The sequence below is a fragment of the Halyomorpha halys genome, unplaced genomic scaffold, assembly GCF_000696795.3.
Source record: "Halyomorpha halys isolate HHAL.00 unplaced genomic scaffold, Hhal_1.1 Scaffold669.1, whole genome shotgun sequence".
NCBI classification, from domain to species: Eukaryota; Metazoa; Arthropoda; class Insecta; order Hemiptera; family Pentatomidae; genus Halyomorpha; species Halyomorpha halys.
This window is the reverse complement of record NW_027107180.1, coordinates 654558-679304: the sequence shown is the minus strand read 5'-3', so window position 1 is coordinate 679304 and position 24747 is coordinate 654558. Positions and strand designations below refer to the sequence as shown.

At 28.9% G+C, this 24747-nt stretch overlaps 1 protein-coding gene across 5 annotated transcripts in view; it reads left to right on the top strand.

The window, feature by feature from the left end:
• The window catches only part of SERCA (ATPase sarcoplasmic/endoplasmic reticulum Ca2+ transporting SERCA), a 94193-nt gene that overhangs the window by 25169 nt on the left and 44277 nt on the right, over positions 1-24747 (top strand). For 4 of the 5 annotated variants that reach the window (XM_014427751.3, XM_014427750.2, XM_014427747.2 and 1 more), the window contains exon 2: positions 1429-1588. In XM_014427751.3, the coding sequence (XP_014283237.1) occupies positions 1471-1588 (118 nt within the window). In that variant the 5' untranslated portion in view covers positions 1429-1470. Of the gene's footprint in view, positions 1-741; positions 989-1428; positions 1589-24747 lie in introns of those variants that run through there. The other variant, XM_014427748.3, reaches the window with a different exon arrangement.

Below are 24747 nucleotides of genomic sequence, written 5' to 3'. Positions count from 1 at the left end.
AATTTAAATTCTCTCAAATATTGCATAACAAAATTCAAAGACATTAAAATAACAAATTTCTTACCTTGAATATCTGCAACTCTTTTTTTATACATACAATAGGTAGCGCTGGGAGCAATACTGAAAGCTCCACAATTTGGAGACCTGTTTTTGTTTTGTTTTTTTCATATCTAGAGAAATGAGTACCTATAAATTTATTTTATATCAATTGCATAAATGCTTTTATTTATAAACTTCATAATTTTAAAGGAAAATACGGAGGTGGTATTTAATTCAATTGCTATTTCATTTTTGTTTTGTAAAAACATATAGTTATATTAATGCTCTCATACTACAAGTAAACAATGAAGAATCTACTACCTACAACGCCCTGGATAAATAAAAAAGTTAATTTTTTAATAAATATATTGTTTTATGAACGTATTGTACTTGTAAAAAGATTAATCTTGCGTGTATGATTCAGCAACATTTTCAAATTACGCGGTCCTCAGATCAACAAGTTGTCGACCAATCAGCACACTCCACATGCCCGTTACATACTTCAGCCTCTACTCTTTCCTGAGAATCAGTTGGTATGAATTTACGTCTCCCCCCTTCCTCGATACTTATTAAATCGTTTGTAGTTATTGTCTGGTTTTACTATATTCATCCGACGTTTTATTTCCGAAGAGAAGGTATACCGCTAATCAGAAGTTACGTAAATGCCATGTGACCAGGTGCCCACTGATATCAAGCTAGCAGTGCTCAGAATAAAGTTGAATTTGTCATCATACGATTTTTGTCTTCTATGTAACTAAGCCTTCCTAATGAATGACAATTTTATTTTTTATACGATTCGTGTAACTAGTATACTCTTAAAATTTTGTAGATAGTATTTTTCGTTTTCATTTTATCTCATTTTTCGTAAGATTTGTGATATTAGAATTAGAACGGAGTGGCTCAATTTTATGAAATTTTACGTCCGTTACTTCCGAGGATTACTTGTAAGGTATGTAATATTAAGAAATATCCCAAGTAAGGCCTATTAAGAATTTAGAAATGAATAATAGCAGATTTTAGTTTGTAAATATAACCTTACCATATCATGCCTTCTTGGAAATAATTAGTATGGTGGCATAAATTTTATAAGATATTTATATAAAGTTAATTAAAGTTGCCGGTGATAGCTTTTAATATTCATTCATGTTGTATTTTTTCAATTAATGGTCATGAACATTAATTTCCCCTTTTAAAGTTTTTGAAATAATGTAAATTCATCCTAAATTTTAATTTATGTTATTAGGTTATTTATAGAATTTTGAATTAATTCTTGCTATACATTATTGTTTAACTCACTTAATTCTGTTATTTATTTTAAATATTAATTACTGATGAAATGTGTAATTTTCTCACTTTTCCATGTCTGATAAATTTTTATGTCTGTTTCAGGTTGTAAATAGTTAATGATTCGGTAATAAAACAAGAAAAATCATGGAGGACGCCCACTGTAAAACAGTGGATGAAACTTTGAGTTATTTCAATGTCGATAGGGAAAAGGGGCTCACACTTGACCAGGTCAAGCGGAATCAAGAGAAATATGGACCCAATGGTAAGAATACGATTATTTTTTATGTTTCTAGATAGCATTATTGACAAGTTGGTGATAAGTATAAATTTAGTTTATCTGTGGTTTTAAAACTTAGAATATCCACATTAGTGCTGTCGATTATGTATACCTAATGTAATTCATAAATTGAAATCTATCAATCAATTAAATATGGTTCCTATTTCTTTTTTCAACCAAAATTTATATATAAGACACCCCTAGTTCATCTTGGAATTACTGTTATGTTATACCATGTGATTGATATTGAATTATTCTCACTATCTTAATTTAATTTTGCTTCATGATTTTTTCAATAAATTATTTAATGAATATCGAAACATTGATACCATTTAATAAATTTTATTAATTTGAAAAATAATAAAACAAACTAACTTTAATTTTAAGCATTTTCTAATATAAATCTCTTAAATCATCATGGTCATAATTTTGAATCACTTAGTGTCAACTGATAAGATTATGTATTTACATAAAAATTTTTTTTCTAAAATAGTATGTAGTTAATTGTCTTGACAGTAGATAAGATAACATATTAAGAAGTCTGAAAATTACCTGAGAATATTATTTTTAAAATAATATTTTATTAATTTCTTATTTACTCCTTTTTAGAATGTTATTTTATGTCGAAGCAAAGTAATTGATTACAAATTGGATGCTTTATTTTCATTAATTTTTTCTAATATTAATATGCAATTCATGAATACCGAATTTATATTAAGAAAATTAAATTTCCCATTTAAAGCACAATCTTTTTTTTTTATTACATTTCTTGTAATATGGAAATAAAAACAAATTATCACTTGGTTAAAATTATAATATTTAAAATAAATTTAAATTATTTTAGGTTTTTTTTTTTTTTTTTTTATATGTATAATCTTTAAAGTTTTTGTGGTTTGTATTATCAAGCTAGCCCATTATTTGTTTTAGTGTTTTGAGAGCCCAATATTTGTAGTCAGACTATAGAAATAATACATAAAACATTAATAATTCTACTACAATTAATGAAACAATTTTTTATAATTTTTAAATGAATAGTAATTTATTTATTTTGTTAGTCTTTTATCCTTAATTATTGAATTATTTTTGGGATCATCAGATCATTTTGGAACCTCTGACCATACCAATTGTTTTGCCCTTTCTTTACAAAATTCTTTAAATACCATTTATTCCATCAATAAAACTATAAATATAAAGTGATCTTGACAGTTATTTTTAATGTGGTGTTATTTGTTAGTTTGTCCCTGCTTTATATTTTTCATTGCATCACTAGTATAAAAAAAGTTATGTAGTTTTGTTATAGAAATATAATGAAGTAAAAAGATCATTTTATTTTAGCAGCACGATTATTTACCATAATTATTGTGTTCCTATTTATTATTACCTTGTCCTTTAAATATGATATCCTTGTGATTGCATAAAATAATGTAATTCTTAATATTCATTTATGTATTGCTCATTCCATTTTTTTGCATTTTGTTTATCTATCAGCTAAAATCACCAATAAAATTAATTAGAATGGTGAATTAAAGTAGGAAATAAAAGTGAAGATCATTTTTTAAAAATTTATATCATGTATGTTATGTTTTAGAATTCCTTTTTGTTTTTTAATATGGATCATGTATATATTGTTTTAATGTATGTGTATTTGACAGAGAATCAAATAATTTTAGGATCTCAAAATTCTGATTTTTATTGGATTTAAAAACCAAAAAAATTAATATTTTGAATGTAACTGTAAAATAACCTGAATTAGTTTGGTTTCTTCCATGGACATGATTAAAGATTTTTTGCGGAATGATGTTATAAATGTTTTGCGTCGTGGGATTATCATTATTCTATTTCCAATGCAAGTTGTAAACTAGGCAATGAGGTGAAAATTGACGTCATCGTTCTTGGTTCGTGATGTTTGACGTAACGCGAGACCTCTCTCTATCTGTGCCTTTGTCTTCCGCTTCCTAGCATGGCTGAAAAGAATATGTTGTACCATTATCATTGCACTGCGTACAATGATACAAAAAGGTCAAAAACCGAGGAGGGGAGGTAGGGAATCTCTATCTGTAAAATTGTTTCGTTAAAGGCATCATATTTCACAATTTATTTTCTTTGAAGAGCTTCAATGTGTCCTAAAAATACAGAATTTGACTTTTAAAAAAATCGTGTTCGTTATCGAATTATAGTTTTCTTTAATATTCTATTAATCGCAGAAACCAAAATCTGAAAAAGGGAAATTAAAAAGTAGTGTAATGTTCGTTAAAATAAAAGTGAAACTTAAAGTTGTTGGATTTATTAGCTGTTGTAATTTTATGAACGAAAAAAGTGTTAGGAATATTTTCAAAGCACTTAACAGAGCATTGAGGTACGTACACAATTTTTAGTCGATTTTGTTCTATTTTAAAATCTCAGATTCGCTATTTTTTAAATTGTTCCGCTTCTTAGTGAGAATTTTTTACACGATAACTAAGAGAAAGACAAGATGCCTCGACTAATTTTGTTTTGGAAATACTTCAACAAACAAATAAAACAAGACTTATTTTATTTAAAATTATTTTTTTTCTCCCGCGTCTGAACCGCTACAAACGTTTAAAATTTGACAGGAGCTTATGCATTCAACACTAGTTGTCCTTGTAGATCATGCTAATGTTTGTCTAAATTGAGTCCCTTGCTTATTTCATCTTATAATTCATTTAGTTATTTTCAATATTTTAGAAAATAAATCAGAATTGGATGAAAAACTTGAATTTAGAATCGCATTTAAGGATTTTAGGTCTTCTCCAAGTGTTGTTACTTTTTATGAAGGATATTGTTATATCTGCTACAATAAACGTTTATCAGAGCGTGCTTGGTTAATAGATCGATTAATATCCAGCGAACGGTACATTCGCTCTTCCACAAACAATTCTGTTATCATTTCTATCATTAATTATCCCATTTGTCAACTGGAATGCAGCTTTCTTCTTACTCTGCATTTCTAATAAGTGCAAAATAATATTATAATTAGTTTTCTTGGCCTCCCTCTCTCTCTCTCACTCTCTTAAAGAGTGTTTTTTAGTTAATTAAATTACTTTTCTCATCAGGAAAGCCGAACTTGCACTGTTCTTCTGTTTTTCTGTTCTGTTGTATTCTGGAAATATTGCTGATTATTTCTAGGAGTCCACCTCCTTCGCTGATGAGTGTATTGCAACTAGTGTTTGATTCTAGTTATAGCAATATTCTTTGGAATATAGTTAGAATAGGATGGTAACCTACAGATAACCTCCCACCGTAATTCAGAAATGGCCAGGAAGGAGATAATAAAAAAAACTTTCAACCATAGATTGAGGATCTGAGAAGAATTTAATGCGAAAAACATTTCTAAAAATATTTGATTTGCCAGTGTTCGTCATACTACGCTTCCTTCAGAACGCTGAGATATTTGCAAGTTTTTGGTATACGCATGTTTAAAGTATATCATTGCTCATTTCAGACGCATATATTGTGTTAGTTATAAAAGCGATCACCTTGGGTCGGAAAAATAGCATTTGATCACTTTTCCTATAATCCTAATACATTCCTTCCTCCTCTGGATCGAATAATGTTTGTTGCATGGTGGTCTGAAGAATCTTGACATTCCAAGCCTGGTTAGGACTTGGTATCCTTCAAGGGTCGCAAAAAATGATAATAGACCTACCTACTTGCCGGACTAGTCTCCCTTTCTCCAGACTAGTAACGTTAACCATTACGATATAGTATACCTCAGATATTTTTATAACTTGTTCGTTTGTTTTGAACATGTATCAATTTTTATACTTCAGTATCGTTTATAGAAAATACCTCTTATCATGAAGGTTAAATTTCATCGTGCAAAACTGTTTGCCCGTTTAAGTATTATAAAGGACTCTTCCCAAGGTTTAAAGTAGTTAATACGCATTTAATTTAATTCTAATACCGCACTTGAGTCCAAGTGTTCAGTGTTCTCACTAATTAATGACTCCCATTGGTTCACTACCATGAGTGGACGTAGGAAAAACCCTCGAGTTCCCAGAAGCAATTATGTTACCGAAGGAATCAGAAGCAATCATTGCCTAGTGACGTTAGTCGCCCACACTTTTCCCTTATCCGGGAGTAAACACTTCACTGCGTACGTTAGTCCCGTAACTTGTTTTCTTCTTATACGGTTCTTCGAAAAAAAAAAAAAAAAATTAAAATATGTACATTGATAATTCTATGTTCGAGAATCAAGTAATGTTTTTCCTTCGTTGTTGCAATGAATTCACATCCTTAAGCTATTGCTCCTATATGAGCCGTTGTGAAGAAAAATGGGGTATATTCTCATCAAAATTATTTTTTTAAATTGTTGTTTAATTAATTTCATACACTTTTAAACAGTTTCATATGTTTTTGGCTGACTAGTTTCGATAGAAAAAATCTCACTTAGCATTATATAGAACTTGCACTAAGTGGTTTGTTCATCACAAAACACCTGGTTTCAGTTACACCACTTTAGCTCATATATACATACTATATTTAATCCTTCCCTTCTCAAAAACTAGACCTGATTATTGTTTTGTTTTTTTATCCTAATGACATTGTTAAAAGTGTAAAATTTAAGAACGGTCGTTCCGTATGCATTCATGCTGTTTTGTAGGCACTTAAGCGGCCTTGGTTGAGTGATGAAAGTGCATTCTTTTCCTCAGACTGCTTTACAGTGTTTATTTTATTATTCGTCTCACTTACAGTCTTAGAAATTGTTGACGAGTATCAATGTTATTTGCAATAGTGAAATGAAGTAATGGAGAATTACTATTAAGTCCCAAGATATACATTATGTTAGTTATACATTAAAATTTTTCTTTTTTTTTTTTTTTTTCTTTTGAGTATTGTAAAAATGTATTTTAATTTGAACTTATGTAGGATATAAACCATTCCATCAGCTCCTGCTGAAAAAAAATGGATGAAAAATATTTATATTTATGCCTGTATGAAAAATCTAACTACACAGAAATGAGGAGAGCTATTATTGCACTATAAACTTATTTAGCATTAATTGATATGGTGGTTGAGTTTGACTTTCTAATCAACAGAGCATATCAACCGGAATATACTTTTCCTTGAACTATTCTTTCCTTATGCAATTAGCTAGACTGCTATAAAAATAAAATTTAAAAAACTGATATTTCGAGTTTAAATTTATTCATTTATAATACCTATGTTGGCCTACCATTATGGAAACGTACCAGTCCGACGGGAATTGAAAAATTGGTAGGCGCATTAGTGAGCTAAAAGCGTCTTAAAATAATGCTGGCTTTGCGATAAATGAAATATTATATTTAAATGAGACCAGCCTAGAGACTAGGGCAATGGATATTTCCTGTCCATTTTAGAAGGATCTCTTTTCCATGTCCATGTTTTTCCTTATTCATGGTTCATTATTCGGTCAAACCTTTTTGACAAACCATAATCATAATCAATGGTTAACGTCATTTTATCTGTGAATGACCTCTAACCGTAAACTTGAACTCGCAGATAATATTAATTAGTAAACCAAGGCCTTAAAAGTCGTTCCAGTTGTCGATGTAAAGTAGTTTGGTGAAAGTAGGTGCCATGTTCTATTGAATTTCCTCTCTCAAAATTCAGTAAGTAAATTATACAGTCATTATACAGAATTCTATTTATGTACCAAAGTTATTCAAAAATTAAACTAGATTGTTTCAATTTTTTTAATTTGTATTACTTTCAGAAAATTCTCTCTGACAACTCCTTGGAGCTGGTACACACACTGTAACGTAGTTTTTTATCGATTTATATACAAGAGAGTGCGTAGGGAGTCTACTTTTGAGGACTTAAAAATACAAAATATGGAACATAAATATGGTTTAATAATAATGGCCAAGTAGGTAACTTTAGGTCAGTTGGAAAATGCGAAACGTACTGTAAAATTTTGATTTTACCAGTTATCTGTCTACATTAAGATTAAACTAAGACGTTACTTCTTAAGTTTATTTTTATCAACCACGTTACACCCTTCGAACTTGTCTGTTCGTTCGAGCTCATACCGTGTAGGAACAATTAACAAGTTCCGGGCAGCCCAGAGAGGATATGACCTATTATATACTTGCCTGTGCTTCTGTCATTACACATCATAGCTTTTATTTATCTAAATATTCATTTAAAATAGCGCCTTTTTTAAATATAATTTTCATAATTCGATTTTACAAGTCAAATCAAGATCCAAATTTAATTTATAAACATTTATGACACTAGTTTACTTAGTAATTTACAATTCAACTCTTTTTTTTTTTTTTTAATGTGTTGGATTATAAAACGATTATTTTTTAACGTGCTATTTTACTTTGATCTACTTCAGAAAAACAAAAATGAGTGGAAGAATATCACTTTTCTTACTTAAATTATAATTTTTTTTTTTATTTAGGGTTACTAAAAAAAAAATTACTTTCCTAGTTAGTATCACAAATTTGGAGTAGTAATGTTTCCTTAATGTTTAAATGATTTTTTATTGATTGAATTTCTGATAACGACATTATGCAATATGTTCTGCCTTAAAGAATGTAAGACAATTATTTCATGGATAAGAATTCAGAAATATAGAAATACTATTCTATTGATTCATTGCCTTAAATTATTTAACAGATCTCAAGGAACTATAAAACATTCGACGATATGTAACGAATAATAAACTGTTATCTGCTGAGTCTTCGTGGCATTCAACTGGGACCGGGATGTGTACGCGAAAAAGGTGATTGACCCGGCTGTATAGTAGTGAAGACCTGTTAGGTCATTGTTGTCTGTGCATTTGTACTTTTTATATATTTTAGGCGACTTATTAGGTATTTAAGTTATTTTTGACATTATCCGTTAGTGCAAGAGTTGTACATCTACGATTGGCATACATCAATTGTTTTCATACCAATTTATTTTTGGATATTGAAACTAAAAATCACAAAACTGATGCCGTACAAATTTCCTTCCAACTTGTCCTTTAATGAATGATAAAAACAAACTAAGTCATCTTTTGAAATTGAGGCGGTAATTAAAAATGTCCATGTGCCTGAATAAAACATATTCTTAGAAATATTCTATTTAAGTTTTGTAAATGATACATCTATATACGAAATTAGTTTCTATTATTGTAGCTAACAGTTTTAAAAAAAAATTCAAGATAACGTCTTAATTTTTTTAAATTTAAGATAACGTCTTAATTTTTTTAAATTTAAGATAACGTCTTAATTTTTTTATTTATTATCCTAGTACGCAGGAAGTTCAGTACTAGGTTTCTCTTCTTTTTTTTTTTTTTCAAATTTGTAGATATAGTTATGTCCTGCTTTATAGTACATTAATTAAACTACCTTCAATTTGAGTATTTGCAGCCATATGTACGTCTAATGGTTCCTGAGATTATAGGTTTTCACAAGCTAAAAGTTTTGTCCGTACAACTAAATGTCAACATCTCGTGAATTAATTTTGGCAAATATGAACACTAGTACTTCTGCGAAGATAAATGTCATGAATTACTTTATAGCACATTAAAACTAGCTTTAATTTAATTGCTAATAGACATCTGTAGGTCTTATGATTCCTGAGGTATAGATTTTCCAAAATAAATTCACTTACTGGTTATTTTTCATTACATTTTTTTATAAAATGTTGTTTTTTAAAAAAGTATATCTCAGAAACTATTAAATATAAATAGCTCTTTTAGGGCATATATTTTAGTAAATTTACTCATCTTTAAATTATGTCCATGTCTATTAGGTTTTAAGTGGTGTTATAATTAAAAATTTGAAGCTCGGAATGAAAAATAAAGTTTTTTAAACGTCTTGAAACAGCCGCCATTTTATTTTCCCACCTATATATAGCAGACATCAATTTTGACTTGTACTGTTAATATTGGGGAGGGGAGGATACAACCTATTGGTCCTGATTGTCAACCCCAAGAAAGACCAATGCAAGAGTACTTCTTTGAATGATAATTATTCCTCTTTATCGAAGTTTTTTGTTTTTCGGGTGAAATTTAAATGGGACAACCAATCCGTGGAAGAAGCCTCATATTCTAGGATTCTATCAGAGCCTAGAAGACAACTTTGACTAGTAACTATTCATAGTTTTCATTAAAATAATCAAAAATTCGGGTGAAATAACTGCCTTTTTTCTCCTCTTTGGACTAATATTAGAAAACAATCAAATAGATACTTTCATCTTTTATCTGTTGCCCATCCTATGTTTTGTAACTGTGCATTATCTAAACCGTACGGTGACGTAAAAACAAGAAGTAGTGTACTATTGTGGTATATAGCAGATGACAGATTAAAATAGCGCTGTCTGACCTAGATGGGAGTTGCATAATCATTTGATTAGCAAGCAGTTATAGTTGCCTAATTTGTTGGCACTGTTTATTTGTGCCGTTTTGTTGACTAGGTTATGATGATTTTTTATTACTTTTTTTTCCTTCTTGTTTGGTTGAAGTCCATTTTGTATACTAACCGGGACAAGAAGGCTTAGTTGTCAGAAACGTTTTTATTTATTTGGTCATATTTATCCTATTTAGAGCCCCATATATTTTTATGACTGTTGTTGAAAACCATACTTGGCAATTTCTCCATAGTTTTCAAGAGGATCAAACTTTATTTTAATATTTGACTAGAAAACGTGAACCTTATGTGATATTTTTATTTATTTTTTTATATTCCTATAAAATAAAAATTTTAATTCAATTAAAAACAACCCGTGTTTAGCGTATTTAATTTTTTTTGTAATTAAAGTAAACTATGAAGTTATATTTTTATATATCAGTGTATTAAGAAAAGGTTATAGGTTTATTAAAAAAGTTTTTAATAAAAAAAATTGGAAACTCTTTGTTTTAACTAGAGATTTTTTTTACTTTCAACATTATATCTATACGATGACGTTTTGGGTTTTTGTTTTTTTCGAACCAGTTTACTATTGTACTTTGTTTTCAAGCTGATTTTATGCCTATTCCTATTATCTTTATTTTACAGGTTTTATAACCTTCTTTGTCAGGTTTTATGATCTTGTAACAATTGTGAACTCCTTTAAAAAAAACAAAAACAATAAGAACTGCCTGTTATAGGCATAAAATAGATAAGATATTTTAAAAGCATGAGTTCAAAAGTGTGAATTGAATAGCTTGAGAACAAATTAATATGTTAAAAATGTTTTAGTAAAATGATCCAAAAGATACGAAAATAGCACCTAAATGTCAATCATGTAACTGTAAATGTAAAGATAATATTGTTTTATAATACAAAATAAAATTTTATTTTATTAATTTTTTTTTCTTGTAAAATCATTTCATCCTATAGTTCATAAATCTTTCATGAAAATATATTAATATGTGGCAGAATTAAGTCTCAAAGCAGGATTTTTATCCTCATTCCTGGAATTGAATGTTTTTTTGTTATTTTTTATTTTTATTTATTTTAATGTATGATTTTTTTCTGCTTACCTACATGGTAACGGAGAGGACAATTAAATGCTATTATTTATGACTAACTTGTAAAATAGAACTTAAGAAAAATTCACCTTACATTCATTTTGATTAATATTCTTAATGAATGTAGTGAGTTCACAAACCATACTTTTTTATTTACTTATTTTTCTGATGTATGTTAGGAAAATATCAAAGCTGAGACTTAAAATGCTTTTTTATCATCTCATTAGATCTTAAATATCTATTTGTTAATAATGAACGTTCTAAATTCATTATTGCTGTCTGAAATATTCCAGAAACTTGAATAATTTATTCGCAAATTTTTTCTTGGTGATGAAACAAGCGAAAATCACAGTATTATTGCAAGGCATCTGAGCGGGATATATGGCATAAAATGAAACCCCCCATCAGATTAAAATATGGCCCTGTTATCTAGTTATGGAGGAAGGAATATGGTCGCTACGTGAGCATCCGTTATGACCTCACGTAATTCATTCGGTCATATAAATTGTCATAAATATCCATAAAGTTCCAAATAGTTACATCTACCTTTTGCGTTTTAAAAATTAGTTAATACGAACTAAACTCACAACAGATTGTGGCAAAAACAAGACTGCCTTTGTCCCTCTTCAAGGACACATACGTACAGTTGTCAGATGTTAGAGAAAACCTTACTAGAAATAAAGAAAATTTACTTGAATTCTACTGTCATTCATAATGCCGTGATGAATTAAATATCTGAGTGTTTATAAATAATTTTTGAAAACTACTCAATTTTGTTAATTTCGTGCTTAATCAAATATATAATAATAATAGTGAGAACCGCTACAAGCCATGAAGGATCATGTAAGGAAGTACTGTTTTCAGTACAACGGTTATACAAGGCGATGGTTTGGTAAAGAGCACGCTTAACTGCCATGTTTTTCCCAAATGAAGGGAAGGCTGTGTGAACCCCAAGAGGGCTCCAGAACCTTAAGGTTTGACTCACGACTACAGAATAAATAATTTTCCTACCACAGCCTGATTCAAATGCAGGTGCTGATAGTTAGTAGTATAGTACTTACCTCTGTGCTATCCCACTCCCCTAATAAGAAATATAGGTTTGTTTATTTTTTAAAGAAATTTTAAATGTGATTTTCATTTACCTAAATTTTTTCTCTCTTTATTCAATTGATCTTTCCCTATGCCATTTTCTGTCAGATTTTCTTTTCATTTTACCCTAGATGTTATTTTATACCTTCAACTTCCAATTCCATAGGTAATCTTTCTACAGGCATTCTTTTGGTATGACCAAACTAAATTAATCTTTTTTCTAAAGTGGAAAGGTGTTCTTTTGCCACCTTTCAATTTCCTTTTCCCTCTGGATTTCCTCAAATGTCTATTTCTGTAATTAACAAACAGCCTTACATCCTTTAAGGTTTGATTTACTTATATTTGATTACTTGATTTACGTATATTCCCAATAAGGTAACCTTGCGGTCCCTTATTAGTTGTCTCTTCTTTACGAACGGAATTCTGAAGATCTATGCTTTGTATAAAATTTGAAATACATTTTTTTTATTTACCTAGTTCTCACCGCAGACTCAGGTTACATTGAATTACATTGTAACTATAGGACAGTTTATAGAGTGATTTAGCTTGAGGAGGAGGGATGGTATCTGGAACTATCTTTAAAATATGTTTAATATAAAATAATTACTTTTTTATTATGCATTATGCTACTATCAAAGCAAAGCTACGCCTTTGTGTCATATTGCAATAAAAGGAAATTAATGGTTGTATTGAAGATTTAAATTTATGGTATCTAAGAGGTGTACTAATTTTATGTTCACAATTCTCGTTTGGTTATCTGGAAAGTCCAGATCTTAACAGATCATGACGTTAATCTCTTGCATCACCCTGATTTTATTAACAATTACACGTTCCGTAGATATCTGACGTCTCAGCTAAACGATGTGCCTCAAGTCGTGGTTTCCATACAAAACTCGTTCGTTAGTAGATTGAGAGGCTTCCTATTACGATGGGTAATAGAAACCATATGAAGGAGATAGCTGGATTAGTTTCATTCTATCAATACTAGCGAAATTCGTAAACATAAAACATTCTCTGTTTTATTCTTTTGTATATTTTAATCATAGTGATTCAAGTTATCGCTGAAAGGATTAAAGAAAAAAATGTTAGTATATAATTCACACTTTAGAGGTGTTTTAAATGGTATTGATTGCTTTTGAGTGGTTTATTAGTGTTGTCTGCGATTATGGAAATTTATGAGCCCATTTATTTGGCTTTTGTGGGAATTCAATGAGATTTGTTGTAAAAGTAATTGATATCTTGAATGGGGTTCATCCAGCCTCTTAGAAGTAACTGAATATCCTTCATTAAATAATATTCCTCCATGGTAAGGTGTCCATTGACGATCACTACTTCATCCTTCCATTTTTTACCTTCCTATAGTGATTGATATGCATGTATAACACGCATACACGTATTTTATAATATAAAATTATTTTTAAAAAGCATCTTATGATATTGTAAATTTTAATAATTTGAACTTTTTTACACTAAAAATTTTCATTTCTTCAAAATCTATTTTGGTAAATTTCAACAAAATTAATAGTAATTAATAATTAATTAATAGAGGGTGTAATAAATTGACATGAAAGTTTTTTTTTCATATTTACATTTTGTTTTACTTAAGTAATAGTAAAGTTATTCATTCTAAACAATTTCTTAAAACTTTAAATAACCCATATCATAAATTCTAACGATGCTTTTTTGATACACAAGGTTTATTAGTATTGGTATAACAATGCCTAAAAACTGTTGGAATTGTTGCAATTCTAGCAGCTCCGCACCACTCCAAAAAATCCGCACAGTATTTCATGCGGACAATTCTTCCATGTCCGTTCCATTTGGCGTGGAGTGGTTGAAGTGATCGTCAGTGACCAACTTTGCACTACAATATGACGCAGTTTCTCAGCTTATTCGGCTTGTCTTTAATCTCTTTGTTTCCCTTTTGAATGAAATATATATTTAATTATAGATATTAAGTTTGGTATTTGTACTCATGTATGATAACGAAGTTAGTTTTCAGCGTTAGGAAAATTCATAGATTTTCTGAAGAGATTGCACTAAGGCTAGTGGTGTTTGTCTCTGATTGAATAATTGAGGTCATTAAACACTTTCAAGCTAATGCAACCATTTTGTTTCTCCCTCCACTTCCTAAGGTGTAGTGTAAATGCATTTATACAAAATGAAAGTTTCTGAGACTTTATTTCTTATGTTCGTATTAGGTTTATCTATAATATAATATAGGTTATATTAATTGGTAATAATTTATTATTAAAATATTAAATCTGAATAAAATATTATTTTAAAGTAATGCTATTCATTTACTGCGATATTCTCCTATTTTAAAGAAAAGAAGTTACGAAAATACCTGAATTATCTATTCATAGAAATTAGGTAAATTAAAGTCTATTTTTAGACCCTAGTAAATACATGAAAAAAAAAAAGTTGTATATGTATGTATAGACTTAATGAAATACAGTTATGTTTTTAAAAGGACTTTTATTTTTTATTGCCTTATATTGGCTGATTTATTTCCAGAATTTTCTTTAAACAAAAAATATTATAACAAAAATGTTTTCACTTTTATTTTAAGCAACATGCCAATTTATTTGCTTAAAATTACCATGATTCCCGTAGATGATATTAAGTCTTGAAAAATGATATGGTTTTGCTCATTGTTAAAATAATTTGTTTTGTACTGTTTTTTCTCTTGTGTCGAAAATCGTCTCGGAGCATTTCTTTCTCTTCTCTTTATTTTTTAATTGGATCCTATTAAACTTTTTTAGATAATAAAATTATAATCTTTATAAATTAAAAAACAAAAAACGAAAAACTATATGAGTTATATATATTAAGTTTTTTTGTTATGGATTTTTTTTTCATTTAATTTCAATTTAAATAACTCCTCTATGTCATATTCATTCTAGGAAAAAATGACTTTTTTAACTCTTAAAATAAAATTTGTTCTACAATATTTTAGGTTTTGTTTCGAAAATCGTCTCAGAACATCTCCTTCTCTTTTCTGTGACAACTGAACTGAACCCTTCTAAAATTTGTTAATTCATTATATAATGAAATGAGAATATTAAAATCGTAAAAAAAAAAAAAAAATAAAAGAAAAAAAAATTAATTAATTTGATTAACTGGTCTCAACGAGTTAACGAATATGAGAAAGTAAGCAATTCCAATTTTTATTTAACCTTTGTGACTCTATTTACAAAACCTCATTTATTTATAAAAACAACCATTAAGATTTGAAACATATTTTTAGTAAATTTCTATCACGTTCTGATAAATTTAAATTCACGGAAAAGCAGAACCTACTTATAAATAGGTTTATAAAATCCTTGAGGTTTGATTTAGTAATTGTTTAACTGACCTATCAGATCCAGCATTTTGACCTAACAAATGTTATGTTGTGGCTCCGATAACTGATCGTTGTTTAGAAAGAGCTAACCTTGTGCAGACGATACTTGGGGCACCTGCGTCTTGTAAGGTCATCCTTGGTCTTGTTTGTCCGTCTGCATCGAACAATAATGTCTTGCACTGTATAATTTTACCATAAGAAAATAAATGTACTATATAGTGAAGTTTAAAAAAAAAAATCCATTTATAAATATACTCATATATCAGTTCAATGTTATAAAGTCATCATAGAGGGTATGAATTATTTAAAAACGGTTTAGAGTTTTTATTTCTTATTTAGATAGTTTTATATGGTTATTAATTCTTCATTTTAAATTTATTTGGTTTTTAATGTATTCATTTAATAAACAAAAAAGGATATAAGATTGATTTAGGATTGTTCTGCTATAACAAACCTATGGTGAGAACCGTATAGCATAGACCTGCGGTAGCACAACTCTTTGACTGGGTTAAAAAAGAAAAGAAATATTGTTCTGTGTCGTCCACCCCTTATTGCGGTCAATGACCACTCCTTGAACTAGGTAATCTTCAGAAGTTAGAATTCTCAAGATGCATATTTATTAAAGTTTATTTTAAAGTATTTTATTAAATGTTTAAGGATCTTCGTATAAAGGCTATATTTAGTTAGTAGTTAATTATATTCTTCTGCAATCATAATTATTCATTATGTTAATTTTAGAGGGTTATTCACGAATTGGTTTCTCCTCTATTATTAACACCAGTGATTTTTCCTTGACACGTTAATATAATGTATAATCTTACTTTATTGTTTAGAAAATTCCATACTGACTCATAAAGGCTCTTACAACTTTTAGATTCTATATCCTTCGAAAAATTGTTTTTCATTTTTACATGAGATACAGAGAACGACCTTACTCTATTTCTTTTGATAATGCTACGTCAGTTTATTAATGCTCTTTATACGATAAGTAAATAAAGTTTAGGTTATATCGTGTAGAATCAGATTTACCTGACAGCTTAATTGGTCATCCATGCCAAGCTCATCCTATGAAATTCAACCTGTTGTACAAATGTTTTTTATATGCAAAATAAATTGAAACTGATTAAGTGGATAAATTTAACATTTAACATAGTTGCTGGCTCAAAAATATTTTTATTGAAAACGTGAAAGAAATTGAAAAAACTGTGGGCAGATACACTAATGACAGTTCATTATTCAGTTATGAAGAAGATAAGTGTATATCGCCCCCCTCCCCTCAATAATTTGAAAGCCAAAAAAGTTTTGGAAAACTACTTCAAACTCTAAATTATTTATATTCATGTTTCGAAAACGGCAAATTTCTGGGAAAAGTATCTAGTCCACCGAAAACTTGGAAATGTGCACTAAATGTTTGTAAAGTTTTAGATTTTGCCTCCTTCCCCTCCCCCCCAATAATTGTTCTAACCACGGTACTAACTGTAAATCAAGAGTTTTATTCGGATTTTATCGTTCAATTTAATTAACTCAAAATGGGAATTAATGCACTGAGAAATAATTGATCCATTGTTTTATGAAGGACAAGAAAGTTAGAAAGGTTTGTTTTCCAATATCTAATCCCATGCGGAAGATTTCAATAATGCGCTATTTAACTTCTGAGATATTTCCTCGTCACATAAAAATTCTATATCCGTCCTGCAATCTTCAAGTTTTTGGAAATATTAAAACAAAAATTGGAAGCCTGAGACAACCCGAGACAAGATGCCCCCTTTTCTATCATGCCCCGTTCCTGCCCCCAGAGTCTATGATTCATAATCTGGATGGTACATTGTTCCTTAAAATATTCACAACAAAACCAAAGAGAAAGTAAAAGCCAATTAATTATATTATATTTTACTAAATTTTCCTTTTTGATCCTCTCCAGGATATAATATTATTTAAATTTTGAAAGCGCCGACCTCCTATGGCTTTATTGATTTCGCTCCAGCGCTAAACTGATTAGGGTCGCGACTGAAGAGCTTGTTGAGGCTAGAGCGTAATTTGATTGGCGGTGCCGTAGGTTCTTCCTGCTGTCGTGGTTACATTTCCCTTCCAGTCTCTTAATCAGGTTCAAAGGATAAAAAGAAAATTAAGTGGGTATTAGCAACTATCCTTGCAAAAATGTATCTGCATGATTTCCAACCTTTGGCTACATTGTCGATATTTACAACATTAAAGAGATAATTTATCATATTCTGGGTATTTTTTTTAGTAAAAATTAATTTTACTGATCGCCCTTGCTGCCCCAGTTGGAGTACATAAGGTCATTCAACAAACAACAGCAACTATCCACGTAGAACCTTCATGTTCTATTTTTACCTTTAAAGCACGTTGATCTATAATTTTCAAAGGTTATAAATTTTCCTATAAAATAATTATTGGGACAATAAAAACAAAAAAACAACCTTAAAACTCCGATTATACTTAAATTAATTAGATGAAGTTTCGGACCACCTTTTTGTCCATTTTCAAATCTAATTCCTAGAATCTTGAATTAAATATTAAATATGTTAAAAAATTATATATAGATCATATTTCTACGTAACAATCTTTTTTCTTTTCTTAAACAGTAAATTCTGTATAAAGATAATTATTAAAAACTCTTATAATGTGTATTATTGATTGATATTTCCAATATTACTATTACATAAGACATTTTTACATAGCTTAAATTTCTATCACATTTTTCATGATATAATTAAAATAAAGCTAAAAAACACAAAATATTTACTTTTTTAAACAGTTAGCCAAACCTAAACTTATTAGAATTATTGATTTTTTTTTTCTATGATCTTATAATTAATAATTTTTCCATCTTGCCTTTCCATAATTATAAAGCTTACAAAGTCATCTATGTAATAATTTCTGAAAAAATAATTTTTAATATGATAGGTATCATAATTTATATTAGTTTTTTTTTAAGGATGTTATGTTGAAAAATAGTTTATATAAAATATTTTTATATTGTTGACTATGTTTAATTTTAGACCTCAGTAAACATATTTGAAAGGTCATATAAAGAATTAATTAAATAAAATTGAAGTTTCAGGGGTTTTCTATTACCCCAGTAATCATTAGATGGAATAAATAAATTTTAAAACCATTACGTCAATTTTCTTGAGAGATAGAGTTCCACAAACTACTAGTTACTAGAATATTTTAATTAAATTCTAACTCCAATCTATACTCTAGGATAGTTACTAAAAATAACCCATGATTGATATTTTCTATATTTAATGGTTTACTTAACTATCAATAAATAAAGATAAAGAGAAGAAGAAAAACCTTATTACGCGATATTGAGGTAATAAATCCAATCTAATAGTAAAATTATAAAATTGTGAGTTGATTTTGTTATTTATCGCTCATTTTATTTTATTTTTTAAAATTAAGAAATGTTTGTGTGGGGATATATTGGTTGGGATTGTTTATTTATTTCCTTCCTTGTACTTTAATCATACTTTACCGAACAACATTCGACCTCAAGGACTCCTTTCTTTCCTAACTATCCAACACCTCTTATTGATCCTCGACTGATGATAACACCTCGCGGGTACGTGTGGTCAGCTGCCAAAGTAACTGTTGGATCTGTGACTGGACTAGCTGTGAAGGACCGGGACTAAGAACTGTTAACCTAGATCTTTGATTTAGTGACTCTCAGCTATAAATATCTATTTATAGTTCTGTGAAATTTCACTGTTCAACGGGAATGTGACACCCGCGAAAATAAATATTGGTTTAACTCGTATATTGTTTTGTAGAGAAAACGCGTGAAATCTCTTTGTTTCTCTGCCCGCCTCCAGCCCAGGATAGTAACGAATTATAAACCATAAATGGAAAAGTGTGATCAAATAACAATAACAACTTAATTTTGTTGGTGATTGTAACACTAAATATCTTGTGTGACACGATTTTTGTTATTGTCATGAATGCAAAGTCGGTTACAAAAATTATTAGTTGTAGCTTCACAAATAATACATATATAAAACAAAATCTTAATCGACGTATTTTATGCTTTTTTTCAGCCTCATGTAGTGAGTAACCTTACCTTAATCGGTTAAAAATTAGGCGGTTGAGCGTTTCTGACCAAGTCACTTCCTTGCACAACCGTCGGTCTAGTTACAGTACTTCCTTACAAAGTACTGTACCTCTGTCCCTTTATTGTACAGATTTTAATATATATTTTAGCTTTGTAGTTTATTAAATTGTGTTCCGGCTTAGGGGTGTTATTTGCCCTTGCCATTCGACAATACAAGGTACGATTTTATTGTTTTCAACAGTAATCAATCGTGAAACGAAGGAGTCCGTCTTATTTTTTTATATTAAGTAGTTGGATTGTGGGGATGATTTCCAAAGACAAGTTGCCACCTTTGTGTAGTTCCAATGTTATTGCTGTATCTAATAATTTCCACACGAAAGTATCGTAGTTCTTGAAGCTTTCTTCAGTAAAGAGAAGAAATTTTCCATCGAGGCTTATACTTCTCATTCCCTTAAACGTTTCCTGCTTTTTCTCGAGAATTGATATATATTGATATTGAACATATAAATCAAGTTTCATGTTAATCGTTGAAGGCGTTTTGGCACTACTTCTTATAGTTAACGCGTATTTTCCTCTATTGTGCACAGGGTGGCCGATTGGTATTTTAAGTATCGGTGCCGAAACTCTCTTTATAAAAAACATTAATCCAACTATGCAAGAGATAATCTTTGGCACATAAAACGTGTTCTTTCTGAGTTTTCTTTTATTTTAACTTCTTTCCTGTTGTTTAAAAAAGATTCATGAAAAGTTACAAGGCCCTAAGTAAAAGACTTTTGAAAAGTATCCGCGAAGACTCCGGTTGTAATAGTTGGATCATGTAGTCGTCACCTATGTGAGATGGATAAATGAAAAGCAGTAGCAACCACCATGAAAGATTTGCTAATTAATTTTTTCCTAACTCATGTGAAGAAAATAATTTTATATTTCAACTTTGTCTTATTATTTCATCAGTTATTTTTCATAAAAACTTGTTTTTGTTTTGTACATAATAAATAACTGTTCGCTATTTTTAATCCTGAAAAATAATTTGAATTAGTGCTTTGATGAATCACACTTACAGAAGTGGCTCTTGATCCACTTAAAAAGCACTTAACTTATCTATATGCGTAACTGTGAAACTTTATCTGTGAAAAAAAAAATTATAATCAACGAAAATGTATATTGTATTTTAAAGTTATATGTGATAATTAATGTTGTTATATTGAATGGTTAAATGTAGATCACTAAATTACATTTTAACAAAATACTTCCAAACAACTGTTTAATTTATGCCAACTTCATTATTTAAAAAAATAGTCTTAATCCAAAACATAAACCGTCTATAATCATCTAATCCTAAAAATCTTAGAGGATACAACATCTTACTGATAGCTTTTATTGTTCTTGTGTTTTTTTTTGTATGTTTTTTTGCTGAGAGTATTCGCATTCATTAAAATGAACAACACATCTTAATATGTTGATATATCTCCCATCTTACAGTTTATTTTTAACATAAATATTTATTAATATTATTGTTAGTGTTATTATTCATTACACATTAAAAATTAGCAGTGATAGTGGGTTTACAAATTGTTTTAATATATTCATCGATAATAATATTTATTGGTTGTCTTTTTATCTCTTAGTGGTGATAAAATATTAGGTTACGCAGTTGTTAATATATTTAGATAATATTTTCTTCTTTCCGTTCTTGTTTTTCTTATTGTTTTCCTGCTCTGACTTTATGTGCCACTCTGTCTTAAGTGCGTTTTGTTTTTGTTTATTAGTATCATATAAGTATTGGTTCTTAATACGATAAAAAAAAGTTATACCATATGCTAGAGGTCTCCACTTAAATTATTCAAAGCACTCCTTAACACGAAATTTATAGTGGCGAAGCACTGTACGTCCTCCGATGAGCAAAAAATTTTATTTTGCCAATTACTAACCATCAGTGTATTTCAGAAATGGATTATATTTTATTAACGAGTGTTTTTAGCAAATAAAAAGTTTCTCTTTATTTTTAAATGATTCGAAAGGTAACATATGAATTACGATATATGTGAATCATTCATTTAGGAACACTTCATAACTCCACAAGAAGTAAACTTAGGATGTCAGTTCTTAAACTAAAAAATTAAAGTCACAAGGCTTTATAACTCCAATCCATAATATTTTACTTTAAAGTAAGCATTAAGAGTTTTACTACTGCTTGTGTTACTACTTCTGGTAATAAATTAAAACGTCCCCTAAAAAGTAAATACGGATTAAGTACCCATCTTTGGGGGAAAAAATGGAGATGACATTATTTGCAAATGACTAATTTATCTAAAATTTTAGCCAAATGAGATTTGATATTTCTCATTGAATAAGAAAATGGCTCTTTAAAAAAATGGCTGATGAAAGTTGATATTGCTTGTTAGTAATTCCTACTTATTTAATTTTCAACTTAAACTTACGTCTCTTATTCTAGATATGTTTCCACAAATCCTAGCTATATCTGCCTGCAATGCTAATTTTTATTAATTCTCCCTTTTTGTGATATATGCATCAAAAACTTTGCATTAGCTACATATTCAGTTACTTCATATTTATATTTGTTCTTCAGGAATTAAGTAATCGGTAGTCATTGCTGCATCAGGATTAGAAGAGTTTCAAAAATATTGTTTTTTTTTTTTATTAAGCTTAACAACACGTAACACGCCCATGAAACGTTCTCTGATCCTTTAACTCTTAATCACGCGACTTATGAGAAATTCATTACTATTAGTCTCCTTCGAAATAATGTAGGCAGATTGGACCACGCATTAGAAACTTTCGCAGAAGAAACAACGCAGATTAGAAACTTTCTTGTAATGAATTGTTCCTCATTAAAACGTTTAAATATCCATTAAGATGTGATATAGAAGAATGACATAAACCTAGACATTTCTATTTGCAGAAACGAAAACGTATTGTGACGTGTAGGGGTGTCTAACCTTCGGATATTTTTCGGTCTCAAGAGAAAAATTCCAATTTAGATGGAATCCAGAAACCCAGAAAGTATTTTTATCCCCTTCATTCTTGAATGGTGTATGCTTCGCTCCTACATCCAATATATATCTATCAAAGACTGTTCTAAAAATAGTAGAAATATTTGAGTCGAAACTCTTATAGATTCGGAACTGGCCCTGCTGATTCATTCAGAACATAAAAATACAATATATTTTGAGGATTAAACTTAAATTTATTTATTTTATAAATATAAATAATTTCTTCATGTCTTCATTTTTTAGTCCGTTAAATAATAAATTCTTAAAAGTAAATATTTGTGAATTGATATTATTTTTCCTGTGGGATGAACTAATAAAATAAAGGGGCTAGCAAAAGAAAATTTCCCTACTTCTAATAATGTGTTAGATTGTATAAAATATAGTTATAATTGAAAAAAAAAAACTTTATTCTGGAACAAATTTCAATAAGAATAACTATAATGACACAAATAAAAGTTTGTTTCCGGCTCAGTTTAGTAAATTTATACAGAAACAAAATAACGAAACATTCTCACTACAAAAAAAAATTACATCTGTCGTTTAAAAAATATCCTTGGAACGTTGAACACAGGGTGTTGCAGTCCTCAAGCATGCTTGAGCTGAACTGAAACACCCTAGCTACCTTGAGAGGAAACACTGGTGATTCTGGTGAAGATCTGGGTGCTTTAAAAAAAAAAAAAAAAGCAAGGTTGGTGGTGTTCTGACACCTGTATTGAACGTATCTAGCGGATTTTCAATCGTCACTTTTTTTTTAATAATATATAAGAATGTTTTTACCATCAAAAAGTTATTTAAAATTTTGATTCATTACTTTTGAGAATGTATTTGCATTGAAATTTCTACAAAATATTTTTAAAAAATAAAAACAAAAGCACTACTTTGAAATAACTTCACGCATTATGATTCTAAAAATTATTCACTTGTTTCAGGCAGTAGATTAGGATTAGATAAAAATACTGGATCATGAAATAACATATTTTTAAAAAATACTTATGTTGGACTGCTTTGATCCTAAAGCGTGTATAAATTAAATAAAACCTCTTAAAACTTTTTAAATTAATTTATTTAAAATACAATTGATTACTTGAAAAACTAAAATGAAGAAGAGATTATTGCGTCATTTAATATTCTTTCATACCACCAAATACTCAATCAATATCTGTTTCGAATACATTGACGTAGGTAATTATCTGCCTGGTTGATTTATTTACAAATTATCGAATTTGATTTAATTTTAATTATGTTTGATGACGCAGTATTGCTCTCTCAGAACTGTCGAGAGCCGCTCTCAATAGCCATAATGAGTGGTCTCAAACCTTGCTTACGGAAGTGGCAAGCTTATTTCTGTCTTACAATCTCTTATCTTTATTTGCCTCTATTTCATTTGTTTTTATGTCCATTCAATGACATTACAAAAAGAGTAATTAAAAAGTAGTTCGCCCTGATGGCTTTATTTAATGAAGTCAATTAATTTCTGAAGTTCTTCAGATTTGTTTTTGAGTCGTGAATGAATGTCGTGATTTATTAACCTATAAAAAAATACAAATAATTGTTTAATAATATTTTTCTTTTCGAATAATAGCCCTTAAGGTATTTAAAATTATAGATTAATTTTCTAATAATAAGAAAAATATTATGTTTAAATATTAAATAACGTTATCGGTTCATTAAACAAATTAATCGCCTCTGAAAGCTATATAAATTGTACAATTTCAAAAACTTACTGTAGTAATTAAGTAGTTATATTTTGGATATTCATATTGATGATGATTTTTTTTAACGAAAAATAAATTATTTAAGTCAAGTTTTGATGAATAATTGTTATTAGGCATGTAATCTACACTTTAAATGCTTAGTATTGAATTTTAGTTTATATTTATTTATAAAAGTTTTATTGATAACCTTATTCTTTAAAAAATGTTAAAATCTTAGTTAAGGTAGTTAATTCCGAAACCAGTCCGGTCAAGTATATTTTTAATTTTATTAACAGTTTTGGTTTTCGATTATTAAAAGATATGCCTTTAAAGACATTTTATTTAAATCCCTTTTGAAGACATTTTACCTTGTGAAAATGTAATACCAAAACTGCCAGGAGAGAAATGAATTTAAGCCATAAATAAAGAAGTTAAAACACAAATAAACAGGTTAAAAAGTTAAACAAAAATTTAATATATA